The sequence below is a fragment of the Rhipicephalus microplus genome, chromosome X (genome assembly GCF_043290135.1).
Source record: "Rhipicephalus microplus isolate Deutch F79 chromosome X, USDA_Rmic, whole genome shotgun sequence".
NCBI lineage: Eukaryota > Metazoa > Arthropoda > Arachnida > Ixodida > Ixodidae > Rhipicephalus > Rhipicephalus microplus.
Window position 1 is genome coordinate 99,888,564 of NC_134710.1, and position 24,997 is coordinate 99,913,560.

At 45.6% G+C, this 24,997-nt stretch overlaps 2 protein-coding genes across 4 annotated transcripts in view; one reads left to right on the forward strand and one right to left on the reverse strand.

Annotated features, from left to right (window-relative positions):
• Positions 1-5,455, forward strand: part of LOC119176304 (E3 ubiquitin-protein ligase RNF31) — an 89,709-nt gene extending 84,254 nt beyond the window's left edge. For all 3 annotated transcript variants that reach the window (XM_075877324.1, XM_075877325.1, XM_075877323.1), the window contains one exon: positions 5,297-5,455. In XM_075877324.1, the coding sequence (XP_075733439.1) occupies positions 5,297-5,329 (33 nt within the window). In that variant the 3' untranslated portion in view covers positions 5,330-5,455. The remainder of the gene's footprint in view (positions 1-5,296) is intronic.
• Positions 5,456-5,910: 455 nt separating this feature from the next.
• Positions 5,911-24,997, reverse strand: part of Lgr1 (Leucine-rich repeat-containing G protein-coupled receptor 1) — a 96,812-nt gene continuing 77,725 nt past the window's right edge. The window contains exons 8-9 of the mRNA XM_075876387.1: positions 19,055-19,364; positions 5,911-18,087 (exon numbers count right to left, since the gene is read on the reverse strand). Coding sequence (XP_075732502.1) covers positions 17,228-18,087; positions 19,055-19,364 — 1,170 coding nt within the window. The 3' untranslated portion in view covers positions 5,911-17,227. The remainder of the gene's footprint in view (positions 18,088-19,054; positions 19,365-24,997) is intronic.

Here is a 24,997-nt window from a genome sequence, read left to right on the forward strand (position 1 = left end):
TGTAGCCGAAAGGATGTCACAATTATGTTGAAGCAGTTTTACTTGGAGGCAAGGTGAAGTGAAGTCCTGAAGGAGAACTTCAGGAGGATTGTTTCCGAGTTCAAAGACGTGTTTTCGGACCGTTGCAGAAGAATGACGGTGATTAAACACGGTATCGAGCTAACTTGTGAAGAACCAATCCTTAGCAAGCCATATCGATGTTACCCTGTGCAATGGAAGATCATGGAAGATGAAAGAGATAGAATGATTGAGTTGGGAGTCGTAGTACACGGGCGATAGTGAGTATACATGTCCTCGATTATTAATTCAAGTGCCGGCGAAAGATCTTCCATGTATCGATTATCGGCGTCATAACTCGAGACCATACTTTCCTGATACCAAATATAGAGGAAAGGGTAGAAACGGTGTCACAGTCTAATCACATTTCCACGTTGACCCTCGTAAGAGGGTATTGGCAAATCACTTATACGGAGCATGCTAACCGCTATTCCACTATTCTTTCTATATTCGGAACATATCATCCACTCATGCAGAGTGTTGGACTGAAAAATGCACCTTATTATATTACTGACTTACTGGGCCGCGTTGTTAATGACCTGTCCGAGTTCGCACTGCCGTATCTCGATGATGTCACCATCTTCTCAAACAGCTGAGGAGAACGTATGAAGCATATATCAATAATGCTGAACAGGTGGGGAAAAGCGGGTGTTGCCGCGAAATCTGCATAATGTCACCTTGAGTGCGGCGAGGTGTCTTACCTGGGACACGTTTTGTAGCGTGGCCGGCGTAGACCTTCAAATATTAAAGTAGCAGCCGTCGTTAACTATCCATGACCAATCACAAAATCGAACATAAAGGCTTTTGTGGGCCTGACCGAATACTATCAGAATTACGTGCGAAACTACTCTGCCACTGCCATCCCTCTAACTGACGCATTTCGAAAGTTCAAGCAAGTTAAAGTGGCATGGAACTCAGAAAAAGGGAATGCGTTTTGCAAGCTGAAACAGGGCTTACGTGAAAAGCTCGTTATAATGACACTCGGGTTTTCTAAGGGCTTTGTGATTCAATTAAACGCGAGTGACCGGGGCATGGGAGTTATATTGTGCGAGGAAGATAGCGCTGGTAACGAAAATATTTAAGCCGAAAACTGAGCTTGAGGGAAGAGGCATACAATACCTTTGAAAAGGAATGTGCCTGCCTCGTACTGGCCTGTTATGTATCCGATTCGAAGTTTGTGGTAAAAACGGACCACCCCCCTTTAACCTGGTTGAATAACATATCGACTAGAAGTGGCCAGTCACTGATCTGAAGCATGATGCTTCAACAGCACAATTTAGACGTTCGTTATAAGAAAGGAAAGCTATACGTTTACGCAGATGCGTAGAGCCATGCGTTTTAGTCAGTACTTTCTTCGGCTATCTTTTCGGTCTTCCGCTGGCGACTCGGGGCAAAATTTTATGCTCATTGTGGCCTTATCTGAGCACTTCCGTGTCGAGTGATCTCAAGGGACCAACTCATTGTGTATTCTATTTTATTGCGTTTGTTGCACTAAATTTTCAGCTCTCATAATAAAAGCTTTGTGTCCCACATTCGCCTCTTAATGTAGAAGGAACGAAATTTCGATACACATAGCTAGGAATATATTACGCTTTATTGTGTCTAGTGTTCAGTCAAATGACCAAGGGCACTTGCTTTTGTCGTGTGTTGTCTGTTGCTGAACCATTCTTGAAAAGTTGCAGAACCATCAACAAGTGCTGAGACCAAAGATCGTCAGAAGTGACGATTGAAGCTAGCCAAAAAATCCTGGTGACAAGCCAGTCGAGCTGGGGCCCTTCAAGAAAGAGATCTGTTCATGAAAGTGAGCCATGGAGCCAAATTTTCTTCATGGCACTGGAGGCGAACCTGGAGGGACCTGGCGAACGAGTGCGCCCGACATCCGAGCCACGTGGAAGCAGCTCGTCTTTCTGACGCATTGTTGGGTGTCTTATACAAACGCCTTTGCTTGCCATATTGGAAGAACTGACAGTGCTGCGTGTAACCATTGCGGCGCTGACAAAACCATCAAACATATATTGTGTCAGTGCCCTCACTACAGCTGTCAGAGGCAGTCACTGTCAGCAGTGTTTGCCCGCCTTGGCGATCAGCTGCTTCCCGAAAAATCAGTTTTGGAATGCCGGAAAGACGAGCTTCACGCCGAAAAGCGACAAAGGCCCTCTTGAAGTTTCTGCGAGCGACCCGTCTCGTCGAACGATTGTGACATTACAGTGTGTGTGTGTGTGTGTGTGTGTGTGTGTGTGTGTGTGTGTGTGTGTGTGTGTGTTTTCGCTTCCATTCATCTCTGATTTCCTCTTCCTTACTTTATCTCCCCTTCTTCAGTGCAGGGTAGCAAAGTAGATACTTGCTTTCCAGTTAACTTGCCTGCCTTTCTTCATACCATCTCTCTCTTGTGGCTTTAAAGAAAGCACAAAATATTTTTTAGTGGCTTAATGGCTTAGGTGTTTTGCTGCAAAGCATGAGGATGTAGGTTTGATGGCAGACTACGCGGGCAACATTTTTATGTGGACGAATTGTAAGAACACCGGCGTACGTAATTTTATATATGCTTCCAAGAACTCGGTGATGTCAATCTTTATCATAGAAAAAAGGAACATTAGGCAGATATTGAGTAGTTGCTGATTCGAATGGTGGAAGCTTGGCAAAAAACACAAAACTCAAAGAAAACAAGGTGACGGGGGCATCAGTATCCGGGTTGTATACAGGCTTTGCTCACGTCAACAGGATATAATTGGGGTAGGGTGGGTTGAGGTTGTGGGTGATGGTTTAGGAGTGGGTTCATGTAGGAAGAATCATGAATAGGCTGGGCTTCTGGTAGGAAAGCCGCGTCATTATGTTTCTCCAGAAAATACACGACCAGCAACTGCACTTAGAAAATTTATGGTGAAAGCGGTTTGTTATTCTTAGAAGAAAGCTTAGAGAAACACTAAACACAAACAATAAACTAGTTTAGACTGAAAAATTATGCAAATTATGCTACGAAATCTTTAGTTTTTTTTAAATTCACCCTATTTCAAATAATAGGTGAGAAAATCAATGTCAAATGTCTGAAGTTTTTCCTCAAGATATTTGATGGAGACATCACTGTACTTTAGGTTCACCACGTTGGCACAAAAAATTTTTTTAAAGCTGGACCATACGTCTTGGCCTCCCTCCGAAGGCAGTGTAGTTAATTTTAACAGTTAGGGACTACGCAGGCCTATATAGTGGACGCCGTCAAAATCTGAGACGTCGTGACGACAGGTGCGAGAACTTAATGGGAACGTTGGCACCCACAATTTCTTCTCATGCGTTTTTTGTAGGAAGGGTGGTGTGTTTAGTATGGCGAAAGAGTAATTTACTATTGCGCGAAAAGTAGTTCATAGTATTTAGTGTTCCTTTAAGCTTTACTAGTTCAGTATTTACTATACTGGGTAGATTATTGAGCTCCTTTTGAAACGTTTATACCTATTTGCTGTAGTGTACTAAAGATGTGAATCAGATAAGACTCTACACATTCAGTCTCTCGGGGACCAGTGTGTCTGGTGTGAGCTCGAAGCCGTGTGCTGCCACATTAAGATGTTGTGCCACTGTTTTCTGTAATTTCTTCGCCGTGCCCACCAGACCCCAGTTTTCAGTTGAATGGTCAGTGATGTGACGTCACTGACTAACCATTTCAAGAGTAGCAAACCAAGGATGATCAGATGCCTTAAGCAAGATAAGCTCACCTGTCGAAACGTCGGCTAGCCTGTGTGGGGCATGCATTCAGTAATTCATGTTTAAAAAACCGGTATACCACATTGCGTTTTTGTCGGTTTCTACCTAATAATTTTTAAATGAAACATTGAAAGCCATACTAATATTGTTTACGTGGGCAACAGCCGCATTAATATGTGCCCAATATGGTTTCCAATGTAGCTTTGTTGAGAACAAATGTCGAAGTAGAGCGTGCGCTTTCATTTTGCACGTTTGGTTTCGCTGGATCAAAGGCTGAGCGCCATACGTCAGCCGTCTTCGGATGTTTTTGACACGACAGTCAGTTGTCGGTAGAGCGTCGAGGTGTTTTTGGCGCTTTTTAATATAGAAATGTGTGTAAATAAAGGTAGTCATTTTGTTCAAACCAGACATGTTGAAATGTAAAGTTTGTAATACATGCTTCTGATAAGGTCCCAGTGGCTTCACCCCCCCCCCCCCCCCTTTTTTTAGGGAAAATTCGCAGTAGCATGCTAGGTGGTGCACCGTTTCTTACGTAGCATTTTAAGGGGCATGTGATCCACGTAAGGGGGAGGGGGGCAGATGGAAGAAGTAATACACCTCTCTTGTCGCAGAAAGTTTTAATTTTTTGTGTGTTTATACACACGCAGGCACTTACATAAATGGTCTTGTTATTCTTGCCATGCACGGAAACTTTGCTGAAGTGAACTCGAACGAGGTTGTAGTGTACATTAACATTTAATGAAAGCGCGATGTGGTTTCAACGGGTTGAACTCTTCAGCGTCGTAATTTTGAATAGAGTGTTGCTGCCGTCGACGTCCTCTATAGAAAGTGGCAGCAAATCTTCCACGGCAAAAGAAATGGATCGTACTTGACGTTTGCGGGGAACACTCCTTGTAGAAGTAAGACGCCGGGTTTTTCGGTTTCTATTTTTGTTGCACAAGTACTCCGTGCGGCATTATCAAGAGTTAAAATATAAAAGCGTGTTTCCGGGACAAAACACAAAGTGGCCGATGCTAAAGTGCACTGACAAATCTCGGGTTTACGGCCATGCTGTGTGACCCAATCTTTGTAGGGGGTGAGCGCGATCCTCGGGAAGTTGCGTACAGCTTTTCAGGCAGTGTTGTAGTGTTGCTTATAAAGCAGGCGCAGTGCTCAGCTACAGTTTCAGTTGGCGCATGTATCTATTGTCTACTTCGTATTGTAGAGACTTGTAAATATCTTGCATCAAAGTTTATATTTTGCAAGGTTTTTTTTTTGGTATACTATTTGAAAAAAAAAAGAAACTCGATTGCGATCGTGAGTAGTTTACATCTTGAAATCGATGAGAACGTTTACGCGTTTCGTTTCTGTATAGGAAGGCGGCTTTACTGAGCAAGCACTTGTGTGCGTACTCAATGGCCAGGGCACCCCAAGGCTTAGGAACACTAATCGAAATACCCTGCTATATGATACATAATACTTTCTTGTAAAGACGCTTGCAGTGCGAGTAGAAATTAGACGATGATAGCAATACGACCACTGTCCAACTATTTCTTTTTCTTTCCAGTTCGTCGCCCAGGCTGTCCCACTTGCACCCTAAATTGACGGAGAGCCAACAAGCACAAGTAATGCTTTTCAAATTGCGATTGCCTTGTAATTTGAGATTTGTGGTGGGCTGTGTTTCTTAATGAAATCCAATAAAATATATATATAAAGTTTGATGTTACGACACTGTGCACTGAATTGCATTGAAAACGTTAAAACTTATTTAGGTCTCTCGGCATGTGGCGAGACAGCCAGTTTCTGCAGTCAAAATATGAGATGTTAACGCAATAGTGGTAAATGGCTCGTGTTGCAGAAAATGTAGTGTTGGTAACGGCGGCGTTGTCCGTAAGCGAAGAATCCAGATGAATGCAGTCTGGGTTCGAGCCAGACTCGAACGCAATCTGGGCTACAGATGCCATTGGCGGCTGGAATGACATACCTTGCGCCTGTCATCTGGTTGAGTATTCTGTACTATCAGCAATGGCTCTTCTGAGAACACAATTCTTGCAGGAGTATGTATGCGAGTCATAGGCCCGACAACCTAATCGCGTTCTACTCTTGAGGTGAAGCTCAGACATGCTCAAGTTTTTCTCCCCACGATAAAGTACTTTCAAATACACACAAGACATCCACCGCTTAGCTCACAAATGTCACACTTTATTGCAAGTGTTCTGATTATACATAATTCGGAAATGCAAGAAACCGCTACAGAAAAAAGAGAAATGAACATCACACAGTCATTCACTGTTTTGAAGGGGTAGTTTTTACTTGCCAGCAGCACTGTCAGAGTAAAATAAAGTTAAATAAATTCCCGTGAAAAAGCACGGTCGGCGTCAAAGGGTCGTAGGGCGTCGGGAAAATGCTCAATCTCGGCCAAATTTTGCATGCAGCTAGTGAAATTGCGCAACGCTATGTTGATTGGGTACACTACAGTAAATGTTGCAATGTCAACTGGAAACTAGAGGCGTGCGAAAGTTCGGAAAATACGTAGCATCTTTTGTCTTTCGTATTACACGCCCCGTAAACATTTCATGGCGACAGAAGCTACATGTTGTCATAATTTATTTTCAATAGTCGTGCGCTGCGCGTAAAAACAAACACGAATAACGTTCAGCGATTCTGTACATACAACTCTCGGGAGAAAATATATTTCAAGGCGCTTTATGTTGTCAATTTTCTTAAACTAACAATTTTTTTTCCACTGACGGCCCGGCTCTGGTGAAGCGGCATTTTAAAATTCACCCCAAATGCCTTGGCGCTTGCACGTCGTAAATTAAGGGCACGAAAAGACTTTGCGGCACCTGAGCATTGACGAGGCTGAACAGGAGGGGTTCAAACAGAACCAGATTAATACCCGATAGTTACTAGTCAAGCTAGCACTGGCTCGGCAAAAGCGAATGTATGATGTAAGCTACTGTTCTCTGGTTCAACAACAGCGCGCTCGTAAGCCATACGCTAGCCGCAACGACGGTGACTGTTTGCTCTCTTATATAGCACAACAAAAATGCGCTGAGCACTATACTTTTCTCTTTTCATCAAAGCGCAGGCTTTCAAATGCTCCACCTCATAGCATCCATGCAGTCGGGTGGAAACGCTGACCGTGACGCACACGTGAGGTCACACGTGAGGTCTGCAGGTAACGTAGTGATGTCCGTATACGACGGGGACATCTCTCCATGCATGTCGTGAGGTTTCTTAGTGTGATTATCCCGCAAGCATTTCTGCAAACCGCATGCTCGTGAAAGTTTTTCCCTCCCGTGGTTGAGCATTGAGAACATTTATACAGGGTGTACCACTGCACGGAATTTACGAGGTGCAGTTGATAAGGAGTATAATACAGGCACTCTTTAAATGCACACTGACAGCAAAAATATACACGCTTTTATGTACAGGATATATGTTATATGAATGACACAAAATCGGTGTACGAAACAAAATAATGCTGCATCAGGGCAAATGATTATGAGCGTAAAGCCACAGTGGACATTTTACCGAAGTCGATCAGAGCTCGCTGGATCTGCATTTTGAAGCAAGTATTCCCACGAATCAAAACAGTCCCATTTACAAAATATCTAAAAAAAAGCCCCTTAAAAATTTTGATAACGCGAAGGTGTAAGTTTTTTCTCCTTAAGTAATTATTTACTGTTAACCAATAATTTCATGTCAAACAACACTACCTTCGAAGATCCAGCTTCCACGTTAAACGTGTAACTACAAAATAACTGAGGAAGCAGTTAAATACACCGGTCATATCCAAATCTTTACGAATTGGCGCTTGTGCGCAGCAGCCTGCCCGCTCACCGAACTCGCCATTTAGGTAATGTCCAGTATACCTCTAATAATTTTCATAGCTTGGTTTTATTTATCCACTAAATTATTTAGATCACGTTCGCAAGTCTCGGTAAATCTCAATGAATTGCCCTATGTTCGCCTCCTACATATAAACGTGGCCATCTCTGCAGTGTTCACGTTTCCCATCAACTTAATTTCCTTGAGGCCATCGAAGGGGGACAGACGGAATGTGCGAATCACCGAACAGGCACGTGCAGGTAACGTTTATGAGCAATAGAGTGATTGCTTTTCTTGAAACTTCTGCACGTGCACTTGACTGCTTGCGTGCCGTATGAACAAAAAAATCTCTCGTTTTATAGGCGCAATAATTACTAAGGTCGTAAAGTTATGCCTGTATAATATCTGTTTTAAGGTTTATTTCAAGGATTAACTATGATTTGATACGAAAGAAACGGGGCTGACACAAGTAGAGAGAGTGGTTCTTGTGTCCCCACTAAGGGTCCATCTGCCTCAGGGCCACCTGCACTGTGAGCGCTCGGCACTTTAGTCAGCTGCCTAAGCCGTCGAGTCGGAGTCGGAACTTTCTTGACGTTGCTTTTACTGCCTCAATTCGGCCGTGTGTCACGCGGAGTTAGCACGGCTAAGCCACCACACGTTCCGCATCTTTGGGATCAAGGTTGCTGCGGTCGATAAACGGCATACGAAATACAGTGTATATGTGTGTCCTTAAAAGAACTGAAATTTGGATGAGTTTGTACTTGAACATGGTGGTATTTAAAGCGCGTTAACAGACAAGAAATGATATAGAGTTACACAGACGAGCGCTCGTCTGCTTAACTCTGTGTATTATTTCTTGTCTGCTTACGCACTTTAAATACCAATGTATGTCCTGTTGCACGGTTGAAATATTTTGCATCGTCTTTCCCATTTTTACCCTTGTATACTGCTCAACCTCAATTTCCAAAGTGTTCCAGCAAAATTGGAACAGGAGCACTTGTCATCTTGTAAAGTGTCCTGATTTCTGATGTCTTTTCTCACTCCACATCGTTTTGCTCTGCTGTACTTCTGGAAGCCCCGTTTTAAAAACTACCGTAAAATAAGCTGCAAATCCTTGTAATCTTGTGAAGTGTTAAGTTGAAAGAGAATATTTTTGCAACATGTCTATTCAAATATTTCTTAATACATAAAATGTGGTCGACGAAATAATGACATTATTGTAGGCACTGCTCACAAATTGATTCCTGTGAAGCAGCGAAGTGATGCGCATGGTTTGGTCGGCGTCATATCTCAAGTATTAAGACATTCCTAATCTGTCAATACGATATTAGAAGCCGCGTTTATTGCTGTCTTTATTACGCTCCAATGATCAGTCACTAACTAAATTACCAATTTGAGCTTTGAAAAACTCCGAGCCTTAGCGCGGACTGCATAAGCACTCCACCTCTCTCTGTAAATCGCGCGTAGCTTTCTTGTATTTCGTAATTCCTTGCCAAAATTTCATTCCTATGATTGGAACATCATGCTTTGCGTCACTAAACATGAACTGAGCCTTACAAAGTGTGTTATTTTCAATTCTCAATTTTCCATCACTTACTATATAGGTGATAAGTAGCGTTTAGGCATAACTTTCATCGGGGATTGACGCAAATACCTGATCTGCCTAAGGGGAGATGCTCGTCAGAGATTGACCTTTCTAAATACGAACTTACCTTGATAAAATTCATGCAATACATCGAATTTTATCTGGTATTGTACAATGTATTTTTTTAGTTTGATGATTATGTAATTTTGTGGCTCCACCGGAAACGAAAAAAAATATTTGGGTTTCTTACGAAATGTACAAGTGTTGTACAAAATCTTATAAACAAATCACGAATAATTCAAAATAAAACGTTATTTGTGATTCTGAATTGAAAAACTGTAATTCTGGAATGCCATTATTGAGGACTATATTGAGGATTACCTGCTTTTAAAATTGGCAATATTACCACATTAGACTTGAAGTTTACATGTGCTTTTTGTATTTCTGTGTAGATGTGCCTAACAATTATGACTAATAATGGTTAACGTTCAGTGTAATACTCGTAGTGCACGAGACAATAAGTACTCTAAAACAACAGGGAAACTGAAGATTGTTGTTGTACAAGATAATTTGCTTAGAAGTAGGGCTAATTGCAGGCCACGTTTTCCAGAACAAGTGTATACGACTTGACAATTTTCTGGCAACACTAAGTTGTATTCTTAGAACACTCGCAGGCTGTTTTGTTTTTTTTTTGAACTTCTATGAAGTGATTGTTATAGCTACATCTGACCGTTCTACCAGACATTCTTTTGATATGTCGCTGTTCTAATTGCAGTTGTTCAGAGCAGTTATCTCCCGAGTTCAAAATGTTTCTAGAAACTATTCAAAAGTTTTGTGGCCCCTGTTGAGTGGCGGCATGGTCACAGTAATGACCAAAGCTGGACACTAGGTCAATAATGAGTGTGTTGACGCCCAACTACGGAACCCTGGAGAGACTCAACTGCGTTTTAGGTCTGCCGTGAGCACAGCTAGACAACAGTTTCTCTTCTGCCAGTTCTTATATGCCGTTGCCGATTTTGAGAATTTCGATAACCTCGAGGTGGCTGTCCTGCTGCTATTGCTCGCTTCTCGATGAGCGCGAAAAATAGCCACCTAGAAGCAAAAACTTCGAGGGGCGAACGTCGTTAGTATAGCGTGAATTGAATTATGAAGCTCATGTAGTTAATATGCCTCGAGCAGGACGAGTTGTCGCAATGCACAAATGGCCTGATTTTTCACTCACGCAACTGGAATATTGAAGCGTACATTTTGGCAAATAAAATAAAAAAAATATATTTTTAAAGAACAACGCGGCTGTTAGACTGACATTTTTTCAAAAGTAATCTCGGTGGCACAATCGGCGATCTGTATGAACATGAGTGCTGCCCTAAGGTAAGCCCCATAGTGTGCACTGGGAAGTAAGGACAAGCGAAATGAGTAAGGCCAAGCCGGCGTGCTCAGTAATTGGAGTAGGGTGGGGTAAAATGAGATGTGGGGTGAAACACGCCATTTTGGCTTCGCTAACTTCTGTAACTAGTACAAAAAGTACTTTTCCTTGTTTCTCTGTTTGATCGACAGGTGCTGGTAGTTGTATACATTTTTATGTGTAAAAGTTTGGCATTGCCAGCAGCGTTTGCGTAAGAAAAATTACGCGGCTGGTATCCGTGTGTTCGTGACTACTCAAGAAGGGGCGAAATTTTGCTGTGCCAAATTTTTGGATCCGTGCATGAAGCTACTCCGACGTCACTACAACTTACGTATTTGTTTTGTTACTTTATGCTGCTAGCTACATACAACCAAAAAATCGGTTCATTTGATACATGGGGCCAAAGCGGAAATTTTTTGTGGATTCGGGCCTGTGGGAAAGGTGAAATGCGACAAAACACACTGAAATGTCTTAGAGTGTGTTTTATTAAGTGAACTATTTACTCTCACGAATGATGTTATATTTTGTTGTTTGTGAGGGTCAGGACGTTCAAGAAAACATTATATAAAGCTTCATAGGGGGGAAAGGGCATAAAAAACATCGACTGCCGTTGAAAAGACGACTCACTCTATTTGACCCACATCGAGGTAGTTCCGCGTTCCCAAGGATGCTCTCAAAAGCCGCATGAAAAAAAAATTGAAAAAGTCCCCGAGTGAAGTCATTCACAAACACGTCTTGGAATAGAGTTTTAGTAAGATGTTCTTCATACCGAAAGTTTAAAAATAACAAGTGATAGAAAACTCGAGATCTATCGCCTTACAAAGTCCGGCGGATGAAGTAAAAAATTCCGTAATGCCCGTGCAGATCTGCATCAAAATGGCAAAAAGAGGCGAAGAAGATGCGTCAGAACATATCTAGTCTCCAATCATTGAATAATTCAATGAAGTGCAAGCCTTCAACAAAAGACGCCATTAGCACAAGGAAAGACTGGAGGTGCTTGATCTGCTATTTTCGGAGCAAAGAAACGCTGGGTCCTGTCTGAATTCATTTCGTTGATTGCAAGGAGGATCATGAGGATTGCGTGAGGGCCCACGGAGAGAATTTCAGGTAATTCTACTGAGAAATCTGAAGTGATGAAATTTTTTTTTACTGTCTCAGTTTGCCCCACGCTTTGTATAGTTTTGCTTTCAGGCTGGGGTAAAATGAGACATCTGTTGCATTTTTTAGTTATTTTTAACACACTCCTTTGAACTGTGCCAACATGGTCATATTTATGCAGTGCATACCTTGTACCCAAAGTAAAGCTTTTGTAATGACATTTATAGGTAAAGAGTGAAAGAAAAATCTAATATTCACTATTTTCAAATTTATGTCTCGTTTTAGTGCTTTCAGCGCACTATTCAAGTAGTAGCAATTTTCCTTGAGAAAACCTGCGCGGCTGTCTATCTCAAGATTCATTTTTCAGGTACCATCTGCGCATGCGAGAGGAAGAACTCTGTATAATTGAACTGTCATACTTCTTTTTCAGGTGTCCGTCAAACATTTTTCTTTTGTCGTTTTAATGTTTGTAAGTTTGCTAACTACACACCTAAGGCGTTCCACTTTTGATGAAGAGGCAATGCACTGGATTCGCAGCCCTGGCACGGTGACCCGACCCGGCGAAATAAAAAGAACAGCGTGTTCGCGGGTCCTGTCCGTGCCATAGAAACTCCGATTTGCTAGAAAGAGGAGGTCTTTTGTGCCCGCACAGCGTATTGTGTTACTTTTCAGCGCAATTGCAGAGACAGTGCCGAGAAGTAAAATTGGTCTTATCCTAAGTAGTCCGCCTCGGTGGAACAGTGGCTAGGGTACTTGGCTGCTGACCCAAAGGTAGCGGGTTCGATCCCGGCTGTGACGGTCGCATTTTGATGGAGGCGAAATGGCAGAGCCCCGTGTACTGTGCGATGTCGGTTTTCGTTAAAGAACACCAGGGGGTCAAAATTTCCGTAGCCCTCCACTACGACGTCCCTCATAATCATCTGGTGGTTTTGGGACGTAAAATCCCAGATTAAAATTATTATTATTATTAATATTCTTCTTATTATTATCCTTGTTTGTGCAGTGATAATTTGGTTAATATATCACATGCGTCTTTTTTTGTGCGGACGGATGCCTGGCTCACCGAGACTGGTTTGCCCGCTTTCGTTTTAACGAATGTCATAACTTGCCTTTCACAAGTGCTCTGCTCTTTGCTTTGTTTACCTTGATGTAAAAGGTTGAAGTGCCTCACACTTGCGCATATCATTTCTACTTGATCCTAGTATTTAGGAGCAGGCCTTTACGTTAACAAAATCTCAGCATGGCTAACAAAATATATCTGCGTGTTGTTCGCTAACTTTGCTTCGATGTCATAGCTTTGTGCCTCGCTTTTATACATGCGGTGAGTGTCAAGCTTTCTCTTTTGGAATTCGGGGCGTAGTAGAGTAGAAAATATTAGTGTCGGGAAAAAAGCGCAAAGTGGTTAATGTGGCAGGTGTGGCAGTTAGTGGGCCTTAATTCAGTGTCCGTGTGACACAAAGGAAAGCGTGTTTTTGCTCTTGTTTGTTTACTTACTCCGAACAAGTGGAGCAGAAAGGTTTTACTGAACATATGATTTGAAGTTTCAGTCCGGATGCTTTTTCGTTTACGTGTGTACAATAGAAGACAACTTTCACGACATGAGTGTCAATAACTGGGTACAAAATGAGAAACTTCATACGCTGTGACAGGCCCATGTGTTAAAAACCGTGCTTATCAGGTGGTACTCGAGGTTTACGCTGGAAATATTTTTTCCAACTCTGGTGACAAAATGAATATGCTTACGGAGGAGTTCGCAAGAATAACAACAGTAACAACAACAAAAAACAAAGAAATGATAGAAAAAAAAAGAAGTGTTTTCGCACTCTGCATAATCTTGCTGTGCTTTTTTTACTAGCGAACAAGCACACACTTGCCACACACAAAAAAAAAGTTCTCTCAACAATGCCTTTTTCTTGTACTATTCGCAAGTGCTTTGAGAACAGACGTATATAGTGTTTAATTGTAGTTTAACGTGGCCTTACAGCATCATCATCACCACCCTGTGCTGCTCACAAATACTTGAGTATGTACAGTACAGCGTATACAAATAATACATTACAGTTCAGCAAAAACATCGTAGGCGACATCCGTCGGTCCACATGGGGCAGAACAGAAGCACTTTAGCCTCAGTAGCCTATGACTGGGCTGAAATGTGTGACGTCGGATGCTGGCGCAGAACAACTTGTGTACGGGATGCACGGAGTCAGCTTTTCTTTCACGTGTTCGCGCGGAGAGCGTCACCGAGCCAAGGTCACCATTTTGCGCATGCGTCGCTGCAGCACGCAGTGTACTGCGATGAAAGCCAGGCGGGCATAGCGTGCGTCGACGCCTAGCCGGTAGCACGGTTATAATGCGTTCTCATGCCTTGCTCCGACTGGGGAATATCAAAGCAAACGCACGAGGAACCTTTCCCCAACTATATACATGGTTCGGGGGATCGGACGATGTCGGAGAAGACAGGAAGAGGTATACGAGGAGGTGCAAGCAGAGCCAGTGCTGAACGAGTTATATATAAACTACAGGAAAAACATAAGTCGCGCTTCTACTAACTGTTGAGCATTATTACGAACAGAAAAAAATTGTAGGAAAAAATCGGCAAGTCTAGGAGGAAAGAAACTTGTCAGAAACTTCTGATATATTGAAACTTTCCTGAAGAGCACAACACTCTATCGTTCTTTCTATTAACAATCGATAATTTACGCTGACTGTGTCGTAGAAGCTACGTTAAAATATCTTCATGGAGAACAAAAAAATCGTATTGATCGTCCCACTTGAATGAAGATTAAATCTTGCGATTCAGTATGGTGTAAAGGTTCAAGTGGGAAGGAAAATCGGCAGATCGCGCCCGATATGGTTCACATACCCGTGGATGGATAGATGAATGGATGAACTTTATTTGGTCCTTCGGAACGTGCTTTAGCACGTTGCGGGCTGCTCCTACGTCGGAACAGAAAGATGAAGTCTCTCTGCCGCGTCGCGGGCCCGCTGGACTGCCCATAGCTGTTGTTCAAGTCCGGAGCTTGCACTAGCACCCTCCCATTTGGACGGCGTGATGACTTCCCTACAGCTTAATGCGGGGCACAGCCAGAGCTTATGTTCCAAGGTAGCTATATCGTGGCAGTAGGAACATGTATTGGTTGGCTGTATTTCGGGAAAAATTTCGTTCAATAGCGCGGTATTAGGGTACGCCCCGACATGAAGAAGCCTGAGTGTCAGATCCTGAGGTCTGCTTAGTTATCTGTGCGGTGGAGGGTATTGTCTCCGCGCCATGTAAAAATATTTTGTCATTTCATTATACTAGGTGGGAGGGTCGCGGTTCTCCTAGAGTTACTGCGTATGCCAACTTTTAAGTAGCTTATTCAGCAACCTTTACCTTTAAGGTAAAGGTAGCACACATACAGTAACTCTATAGGTTCTCCAAAACATCAGTGCCACGCCCTCCGATTGCTACGCGGTTTACTAGTCCTCGTGCAGCTATGTGGGCTGACTCGTTGAGATTGGGCGGGGCTCCCTCAATGCGTCCCATATGAGCTGGAAACCAAACAAGCGTGTGTGGCTCGATGTCTTTGTCCCGAAGAATTCCCAAAGCTAGTTCCGATATTGCGCAATTGGAAAATATCGCTGATCTCGTGTCGCTGTAAATTGTGGACCTCTTATCCAGCAAGGCCAACGCAACTGCCATTTGCTCTGCTATTTCAGCCACCGTCGTCCGGACCATGGTCGAGTTGGTGATACCACCCTCGTGGTTAGTGCTCACTGCTGAATACGCTTTCCCCTCGGGATATTGGGCCGCATCGACGAAGGAGCAGTCCCCGGCATGTTCTTAAGCCCTTTGTAGCACAGCCTTTGCCCTGGCCCGTCTTATACCCTCGTTATGCTCGGGGTGAACATTTCGCGGGATGGTGACAACGATGATTTGGTCTCGTTGTTGACGAGGAATGCTGTAGAAGTGAGACTTGATTTCCATCGGTGCAACACTTGACGCGTCCATCCGAACATGGACGCTCACAGCTCACAAGCCTGGCCACGAGAAGAAAACCATCGGAGATTCGAATGAGGTGAAAGATTGGTACTGGATGTTGTAAAGCGTTTGCAAAGCTTAAGGTCAATTTTGGGCAGTGTAAAACCAGATCAATGAAAAGCTAGAACTCTCTTGCACACCTTTCTTGCGTCCTGCATGAGTGGCCCGGCTTGTGTTCATATTGAAGGGTATTTGTGTGTATTGCCTCATCAATACGACAGGTCCCAAAGCAAAATATCTATACCCCGTTATTAAACGCTGCAGCTCTTAATACGGGTGTTCATATGGAGTCACGTGCGCCTCAAGCTTATGCGCGGCGTATTAGACATTGTTAGTGCTCTACGCAAGGATGGTGGCATCATTTGGCACTAGCTTTGGAAACTAGGTGATTCAGTTTTCAGCACTGACTGGCTGTTTGTTGCCCTGGAAACGTGACCTGCGACAAATACTCATTACATGGTTCCTCTATTCAAGCTCTTAATGAGAAAAATGTGTGCAAGCAGGTTTCTCCTCACTATGAAACTGATTGTGGAGAAGCCAGCGTTGACAACGGAACTTAAGCGAACGTTATCCGAAATCGGTGACGTGATAAATTTCGAGGCACACTTCAAGTACGAAACATGAACTGTCAAACATACTTGTAAACTGTTTTGGGAACTATACTGCTCTATGGCACCTGTACATGGAAATTGAGAGGCCAGTCAGCGTCCAGGTGAACATTGCACCAACAGTGACCTCTCCACTGAACGAAAGTTTGCTGACATCCTTGGTAGCCATACATCGAGGTAGCCATACCTGGTAACAATACATCGTGAGCTGCAGTTTCAATCACGCTTTGATTTTGACCAACTTTACAGATGGGGCAACGTGAGTGGAATGTTAGTGCCGAACAATCTCAGCTCGTTCGCTCGTGACGTTCATTGCCTGAGCTTATGGCTGAAGCTTATTAAACAGAGTATCATGAGTCAAGTACCTTCCGAACACTAAGGCTACACTGCAAGGGATTCCAAGTGAAGGCTGGCACTGGAGTATTAGTCGTCTTAAAAGCTTAATGTAGGCGTTTATTACTCCATACTATGTTCAGATTATGCTTTACTAATAGAAGAATGGGATACAACAAAACGAATTCGCCAGTGTAAGTGGTGTTTAACGATGTTTCGTGGTGTAGTAATGGTAGCCACAATTTAGGGCACTTGCTATTTACGAATCCATAATTGTTGACTAACCTCAACTTTCGTTTTTCTTTCGCAGCTGTAAACTATACGGACGTCCATTAGCTCGCGATGCGGCAGTCGAAAAGCTGCTGTTTTTTTCTTTGGCAGATGATCCGAAGCAACGTTGAGACAGCATCCATTGTTTACATCGTTCTGTGCCAAGACCTCGATGAGGCTCTCATTTGCGTTGTTTCCGTAATGTCGCTGTCAGCGCTCGGCGTCTCGAAAAAGGAGTCCACCGTGAAACAAGACGGCACCTTGCCGAAAAGTTCTGGTCGGTGGTGGCCAGTAGCCCAGTTGCGGCTGCACGACGAGTGCGTGGGCTCTGCCATCGACCTCAGTCAAATAGGTGTGTCCATGTGCTCGCACAGCAGGCTCTGGCGTCTCAGAAACTCCTCGTGCACTCCCAGTTTGGTGAAGTTGTTTTTGATGGGGTGCGGTGAGCCCTTCTGTGTGCGGTTCGAAAGCTCGGTGGTCTGGCGCGATGTGCTACTGTTATCTTTGTTACGCAGCAGGCGGTTGGTGGGCGTCGTATGCCAGGACGAGGTGTACTTGAGCATGCGGCGCGTACAAGGGCCCCGCGTGGACAGCAGCATGGACAGGTCGCGCCGGTACTGTTTGGTCAGGATGGCGTAGAGAAACGGGTTGGCGCACGAGTTGAGGGGGTAGAAGAACACGAGAAGAATCTTGGACTTGGGAACGTCAATAAGCGGGTAGCCGGCCACGGCTGTCAGGCCGAAAAAAGCAATGGGAGCCCAGCAGGCGAAGTCGGTGAATACCAGCATAGCCATGCGCTTGGCTACCGACGTGTCCTTGCTGCCGCAGTGGGAGCGTGGTCGCTGGCCTGATATGGCCAGATACATTTTTGCGTAGCAGGCGCATATGAGCAGGAAAGCAAAGCCGTTCATCGATAGGAGGGTGAGAAGGTATAGAAAGTCTACCACCGTGCTGTTCTCCATGGGCAGGCATATGGACGTCTTGCTGTAGCTGCTGATGCCCAAGAGGGGCAGGGAGGCCGCGAGCAGCGCGTAGCCCCAGCCGCACGCCATGATGCGCGCGGCGGTGCGCAGTCGTAGCCTCCTGTTCAGGTGAACGGCGTACGTGATGGCGTACCAGCGCTCCAGGGTGATCACCGTGAGCGTGTAGATTGACAGTTCAGAGGCGAACACCGTGAGGAATCCAGCTACTTTGCATCCGGCGCCTGCGTTCAACAAAGCGTAAAGTGAAAGTGAATGAGCACATGGCACTAAAACACGTACACGTATAGTGCACTACGATTACCACTAAGAATGGTTTAGTCAGTGCCTTTATGAATACAAATTCTAGCATTAAGAGTGCGATATAAGCAGCGTGTTTAACAGAAATAGGAACATAAATTTTTTGGATACTAAGGGCCCAAGGACGCAATTTCTGAGTAAAAAGGCCGGCGACTGGGCTATTTTCTCGTTGTTTCCCAACGTATTTGTTACACTGAGGTAGCAGTTTCGCTTCGCGATAACGAAACAGCGGTTATTGCTTTATTGGCTAAGTGGAACCAACTTTTCTATTGTTATGCAGACTTCTTGTGAATTATTTGCGTGTCGGTTGTTTATTCTGAGCTGCCTTTTATGCCTTGGCGCAGAAATGGGAGTTGCCTGCTGCATACTGAAACTAGACACCGAAACGGTTTTAACTTTCCTATCTGGCGCTGGCTGAAAAGTGGCTGCGTGCCCGAACTGGAGTATTCAGCATCAGATGAGTCATGCTCAGCGCGAAAAAAGTTTGAAGACTTTACGCTCTTTCGTCTACAAACCAGAACTTTAGCCGATGCTTACTGTTTTGATGTTTTCAGAATACAGGGAGGCCCCTATCATAAAGAAGCGATTACGTTTGGTGCCACGCTGCTACACTGCTGAAGGAATAGTGATGACATGTTGGGAAAAACGTGCGATAGTGGAAGAAATGGTGTGCCGTCAATATTTGTTTCAGTGAGCAGTGACGAAGGAGAGTGGGGGGTGAGTTTTAGAAAGCGACATTTACCACGCACATTTGAGTTGCGCTTAGAAAGCAGGATAGTGGTCGCGTGGTAAGAGCAAGCACGCGTGTCGTCAGCAGTTTAATGGCGTCGTCGATGTATACGTCCCTGGCCGGTTTGGAGGCGCGCCTCCCGACCGGCCGTTCGAGCGTACCATGCTGCCAGAGAATGGCGTGGCTGAAGTACCGGCCGCGCGTGTGCAGGTCCTCGGCGGCGATGAGCAGCAGGTAGGCGCCCATGCAGAGGTCGGCGAAGGCGAGGTTGCACATCAGGAACTTGGAGACGGTGAGACGGCTGCTGAGAAGCACCAACAGCACAGCCAGGTTTCCGAACACCGCGGCAACTACCACGAACCAGACGGCTACGCGCAGCACCATGTTGCCCATAACGTCCTCGCATGGGTTGAACGCGTCCGGCGCTGGAAAGCACTGCACCCGTCGGCTGGCTAGCTTGCCGCACGTCACCTGCGGTGCACAAAACTGCGATGTTTCGCGCCATCTTGGCAGAGCAGAGCCACACCGCCATCTGCCAGCGTGGAGTGGTTATAGCGTACTCGGACGATATTCAGTATGGAAGTTAACTAATGCGCAAAACCAAATCCTCGTTTAATAAACTAGCAAATGATAGGTATTTTTAGGGATTTACTAAGTTCTTGAAAATCGTAATATCATCAAAATAGAGGAAAAACAAAGAGGCCACTTTTTACAACAGAGCCGTAAAGGAGATACAGTTAAAAAAGTGTAAGTTCAACCACAATTAAGGCCTTATTCAGCATGCGAAAGTTGTGGGGTCCGACAATTCTTATCGTAGAAACTCGTGGCCTCTGCCTTCGGGAAGTGGACACAGAATGTCTGGAAGCGAAGTAAGAACATGCTTTTAAAACCAATTTTATGTTCTTTATACGGTAGTTTTTGTCTAACAACAATTGAATTAGATTACATCGCCTCTGTCAAAGGTATCTTAGCGCTATCAGACCTCTGAAATGATGCTTGTGCATAAATACCTGTCATATTTGTTTATATGAATTGTTAAGTTTACCGCGGGAAAACGTTGGCGGGACGCTATGCTGCGCACCGGACGCGCGAATAAGCGCATTGCATGGACGTGCACATAGACAGGAAAACACTCAAAACCCACCGACTATAGCCAACTGTATATGTCCACCCATCGCAACGTTTTCTTGTCAATGACACCTTGGAAACTCGTGAGGCCAGTGGTACGAATTCTGGCTCTGATAGCAGTCCTGTAGACCCAGCCTTTCGAAGACGCAAGAACATTAAGCGCAGGCGTTAACAGCGCTAACGAAGACAACTTTTAATATGCTGAACCCAGATCATCCAAGGTATACCCATAAGACCACGAGCTGTGTACTTGCCTGCCTGAGGTAACTTTGATTGATATGTGGGGTTTAACGTCCCAAAACCACCATATGATTATGAGAGACGCCGTAGTGGAGGGCTCCGGAAATTTTGACCACCTGGGGTTCTTTAACGTGCACCCAAATCTGAGCACACGGGCCTACAACATTTCCGCCTCCATCGGAAATGCAGCCGCCGCAGCCGGGATTCGAACCCGCGAGCTGCGGGTCAGCAGCCGAGTACCTTAGCCACTAGACCACCACAGCGGGGCGCCTGAGGTAACTTCGCTATGAAGTTCTTTACAAGATTTGCGAGGCCAGGTGTCAACTTTTTGTTTGTAGTGTTTGCCAAGGAGACTTTAAGAGCATAGAAGAACAGAGAGAGGAAGCTTGAGCATGAACGTGGCAGAACTGCCGAAAAACCACTGGATGCTTAAGGGCAGGAAAAAGACAGGGATTGCACTGCACTAGGACTGATATGACACTCTTATTAAAACTGACGAACATTTTGTACTCAGAACTGATGTGAACGTTCAGTTTTCTTTGTCGTCAGGCGCTACTGTGGGGGTACGGAGGATATTGCAAATTGTGTAGAAGACGAGGAGCGATGTTATCATCTTGGGGGAATTATATCACTGCTAGTAATAAAGAAGAGTTCGAAAGGTGGGCTTCACCATGGGCACAGCGGCTTGTCCTTTTCTCTACAACATGAATCATAGTTTTGATGTTAGACCTATATAGATCATTATGTTATTATTGGTATTCGAGTATTAAAACAGGCAGCCGATATATAAAATAAGTTTAGACAATTAGCACGTAAGTGACGTGGTTCTGGCATCACGCAGTTTAATAATTTATCCTGTATACACGTTGCAAATTCATAGTTTGTACTCCGTCTGCGCAGTGACGTAGCTGTGTCGAGTGTGTCGAGAAAGTTTCATTAAACCAGCTCTTGCACGAGACGTGCGAAGGCAAGAAAGCAAGTCTTATATATATATATATATATATATATATATATATATATATATATATATATATATATATATATATATATATATATATATATATATATTGCCACATGGTTTGCTTGGGTGAGATCGAAGAGTGAAAGAGGACAAAGACGATCTCTCTGAGCCGCTGCTTGGCTAGTCGACTAAACGAGCCCATTGTATCAAATTTGTCGTGAGTAACGTGACAAGACTGGTGGAGGTGCTCAGTACAACGTCTCACGATCCACCCGATGCCCAAGACCCCGTCCAGCAGCCGGAACACAAGCCCTGCACCCGCGGACACTCCTGTTCATAGAGTAAGCGGCCGCCAAGGAGGCCTACCGCCTGAGACACCAACCACTGACGCAGCGACTATGACTTCGACACAAGAGCCCGTGCAAGCTCCGACACCTTCCACGCCGATCTACTGCACCATCCAGAACCCGCTCATGCCTAGCCCCTTTCACGGAGAGCAGCATGAAGATGTTGACGACTGGCTGAGTGAGCTCGAATGTGTCGCAGTGATCAATTACTGGGATGATGCCGCGAAGCTCCGGAACGTGTACACTTGCCTAAAAGACGGTGCCAAGACGTGGTTTTTGAACAGAGATGATGTTCTGAAATCTTGGCGCGAGTTCCAGCGTCGCTTCCTGGAGACCTACAGGAGTCCAGATCGCCGCGAACGGGCGGAGCGTGCACTACAATCACGCATCCAGATGCCCAACGAGACCGTCTCGATGTACGTCGAGGACATGACACGGCTTTTCAAGCGAGCGGATCCTGCTATGGCAGAAAAAAAAAGTTGCGCCACCTCATGCGTGGTGTGAAGGAACAACTTTTTGCTGGTGTAGTGCGTAGTCCCCCCAAAAGTGTTGCTGAGTTCCTTACTGAAGCGGCAACAATGGAGCGAGTACTGCACCAACAGTCTGCTCTGTTTGACCGTCAAGTGAATGCTGCCTCAACTCCCGAAATTTTCGCCACCCCTGGGAGCAAGAGCAACAAATGGATTCGCGAGATCATCCGATCTGTCGTCCGGGAAGAAATGGAAAAGATGTACGGGGCAAGGCAAATTGATGTTGGTTCTATCACCAGTGTCATCCGTGACGAGGTCCAGCAGGTGCTGCACGCCCATCGTTTTCCGCCTACGTCGGTTGATCCGGAAACGGCTCCTGTGTCTACTGAGAGTCGCCGTCGTACGTACGCGGAAGCCTTGCGATCTGCCACTCCTCTTTCTGGTCAAGGAGTCCCGACCGAGCCAGTGCCGCACGTCCCGATCCAGACAGTGCCATACGTCCTGATGTCGCGAAACAATGAGTCGCGATTCAGTCAGCGCACGCTGATTTGGACATCAATAGTCACCGTACACCGACGCGCAAGTCTGATCTCTGGCGTACGCCAGACAGACGACACCTCTGCTATCATTGCGGTGAGGCTGGTCACATTTACCGCAAATGACCATACCGGCAACTTGGACTGCGCGGATTTTCCGTCAATTCCCCTCGTCCCCGAATTGGTCAAAGACCAAGGGATATCGAAGAGTATCTCGCGCAACAGCGTGCACCCTTTACACGACGGCAATCGCGGTCACCATCTCCGAGGAGACCCGCAGCCACTGGGCCACGTTTCGGGGGGACGGCACGGGAACGTTCCCCGAGCCCTCGTCGGGAAAACTGAAGGCAGCGGCCTTCGGGGGGCAAGGTCGCTGGGACTCAAAGTGCGGAAGACCTCCCATCGACGCTTGCACGCAACGCCGAAGGATTTCGTCAGAGAATGATCGCAGTACTTAAGAAACGCCGACATCCACATCTGAACCTAGTAACCGCGTGTCACTCGACATACCTGTGCTGGTTAACGGTCTTCAGGTCAGTGCATTGGTAGACACTGGTGCAGACTATTCGATCATCAGCGGAAAGCTAGCGAAAGATCTCAGGAAAGTGATCACGCCATGGAATGGAACGCGAATTCGAACAGCTGGAGGATACGTTGTAACACCGCTGGGTCGCTGTACCGCAAGAGTGAAAATTCGTGCGTCAACGTTTGTGCTCAGCTGCCTCGTTCTTCGCGACTGTTCACGTCAGCTGATTATCGGCATGGACTTCCTTCGGGAATACGGTGCCATCATAAATCTCCGTGAGCGCATCGTGACCTTCTCGACTTAAGGCGCAACAGATCGAGACGCTGATAACTGCCGTAGACCTGCGCTGCGTGTTGCTGACGACCGTGTGACGCTACCACCTCGAGCAACTGTTGCCATCGAAGTCACTTGTGAAGAATTTCAAGACGGCGACGTGGTGGCTGAAAGCAACCTATCACTTCTGCTGCTCCAAGGCGTATGCGCCGTCCGAAGTGTTGTGCGCGTCCGTGACGGACAGTCAACGATACTAGTTACGAACTTCAATTACGAGCACCGGCATCTTTTTCGCGGAACCACCCTAGCTTATGGAGACCCTGTTGCCGACGTCACAGAGTGCTTCGCGTCCGAGGAAACGCATGAGGATGAGGAATTTCTAGACCGCATCGACATTAATTCGACGCTGTCAGACGAGAGAACGGCTGCGCTTCATGACCTTTTAAGGGAGTTTCGATCTTGCTTCGCCTCTTCGTCTAAAGTCCGTCAAACACACCTCACGAAGCATCGAATTATTACCGACGATGACGTCCACCCCATCCGGCAGCAGCCTTATCGCGTTTCTGCCAAAGAACGCGAGGCTATTCAGACACAAGTAAAAGAGATGCTCGATGACGGGATTATTCAACCATCCAGCAGCGCTTGGTCCTCGCCAGTCGTTCTAGTAAAGAAAAAAGACGGAACACTGCGATTCTGTATTGACTACAGGAAGCTTAATAGCGCCACAAAAAAGGACGTCTACCCGCTTCCACGGGTCGACGACTCCCTCGACAGGTTACGACGCGCGAAGTATTTTTCGTCGATCGATCTAAAGAGTGGCTATTGGCAAATTGAAGTGGATGAACGAGACCGAGAAAAAAACCGCGTTTGTGACTCCAGACGGACTTTACGAATTCCGAGTTCTTCCCTTCGGCCTCTGTTCCGCACCAGCCACTTTTCAGAGGATGATGGACACAGTTCTCGCTGGCTTGAAGTGGCAAAGCTGCCTTGTCTACCTCGATGATGTGGTCATCTTTTCCGAGAGCTTCGAAGAACATCTGAAGCGTCTGAGAAAGGTTCTGGAAGCCATTCGCACAGCTGAACTCACGCTGAAACCCCAAAAAATGCCATTTCGGCTATGAAGAGCTGAAATTTCTGGGACATGTCGTTAGTGCGGATGGAGTGCGACCTGATCCAGACAAAACTGCTGCTGTCGCCGCCTTCCCTGTTCCATCAGATAAAAGAGCAGTACGCCGTTTCCTCGGCTTGTGCGCGTATTCTCGCCGATTTATTGCCAACTTCTCGAAGATAGCTGAACCTCTTACGCGACTCACCCGAGATGACGTGCCCTTTACTTGCGGCGCAGAACAAGATACAGCGTTCACAGAGTTACGACAGAGAATGCAAACAGCCCCTGTTCTTGCCCATTTTGAAGAGGACGCTGCTACAGAAATTCATACAGATTCCAGCAACGTCGGACTTGGCGCTGTCCTTGTACAACGACACGGCGGCGTTGAACATGTGATAGCTTACGCCAGTCGTACTCTTTCTCGAGCCGAGACCAACTATTCTACGTCAGAAAAAGAATGCCTCGCAGTCGTGTGGGCGACGACCAAATTTCGGCCTTACCTCTACGGTCGTCCC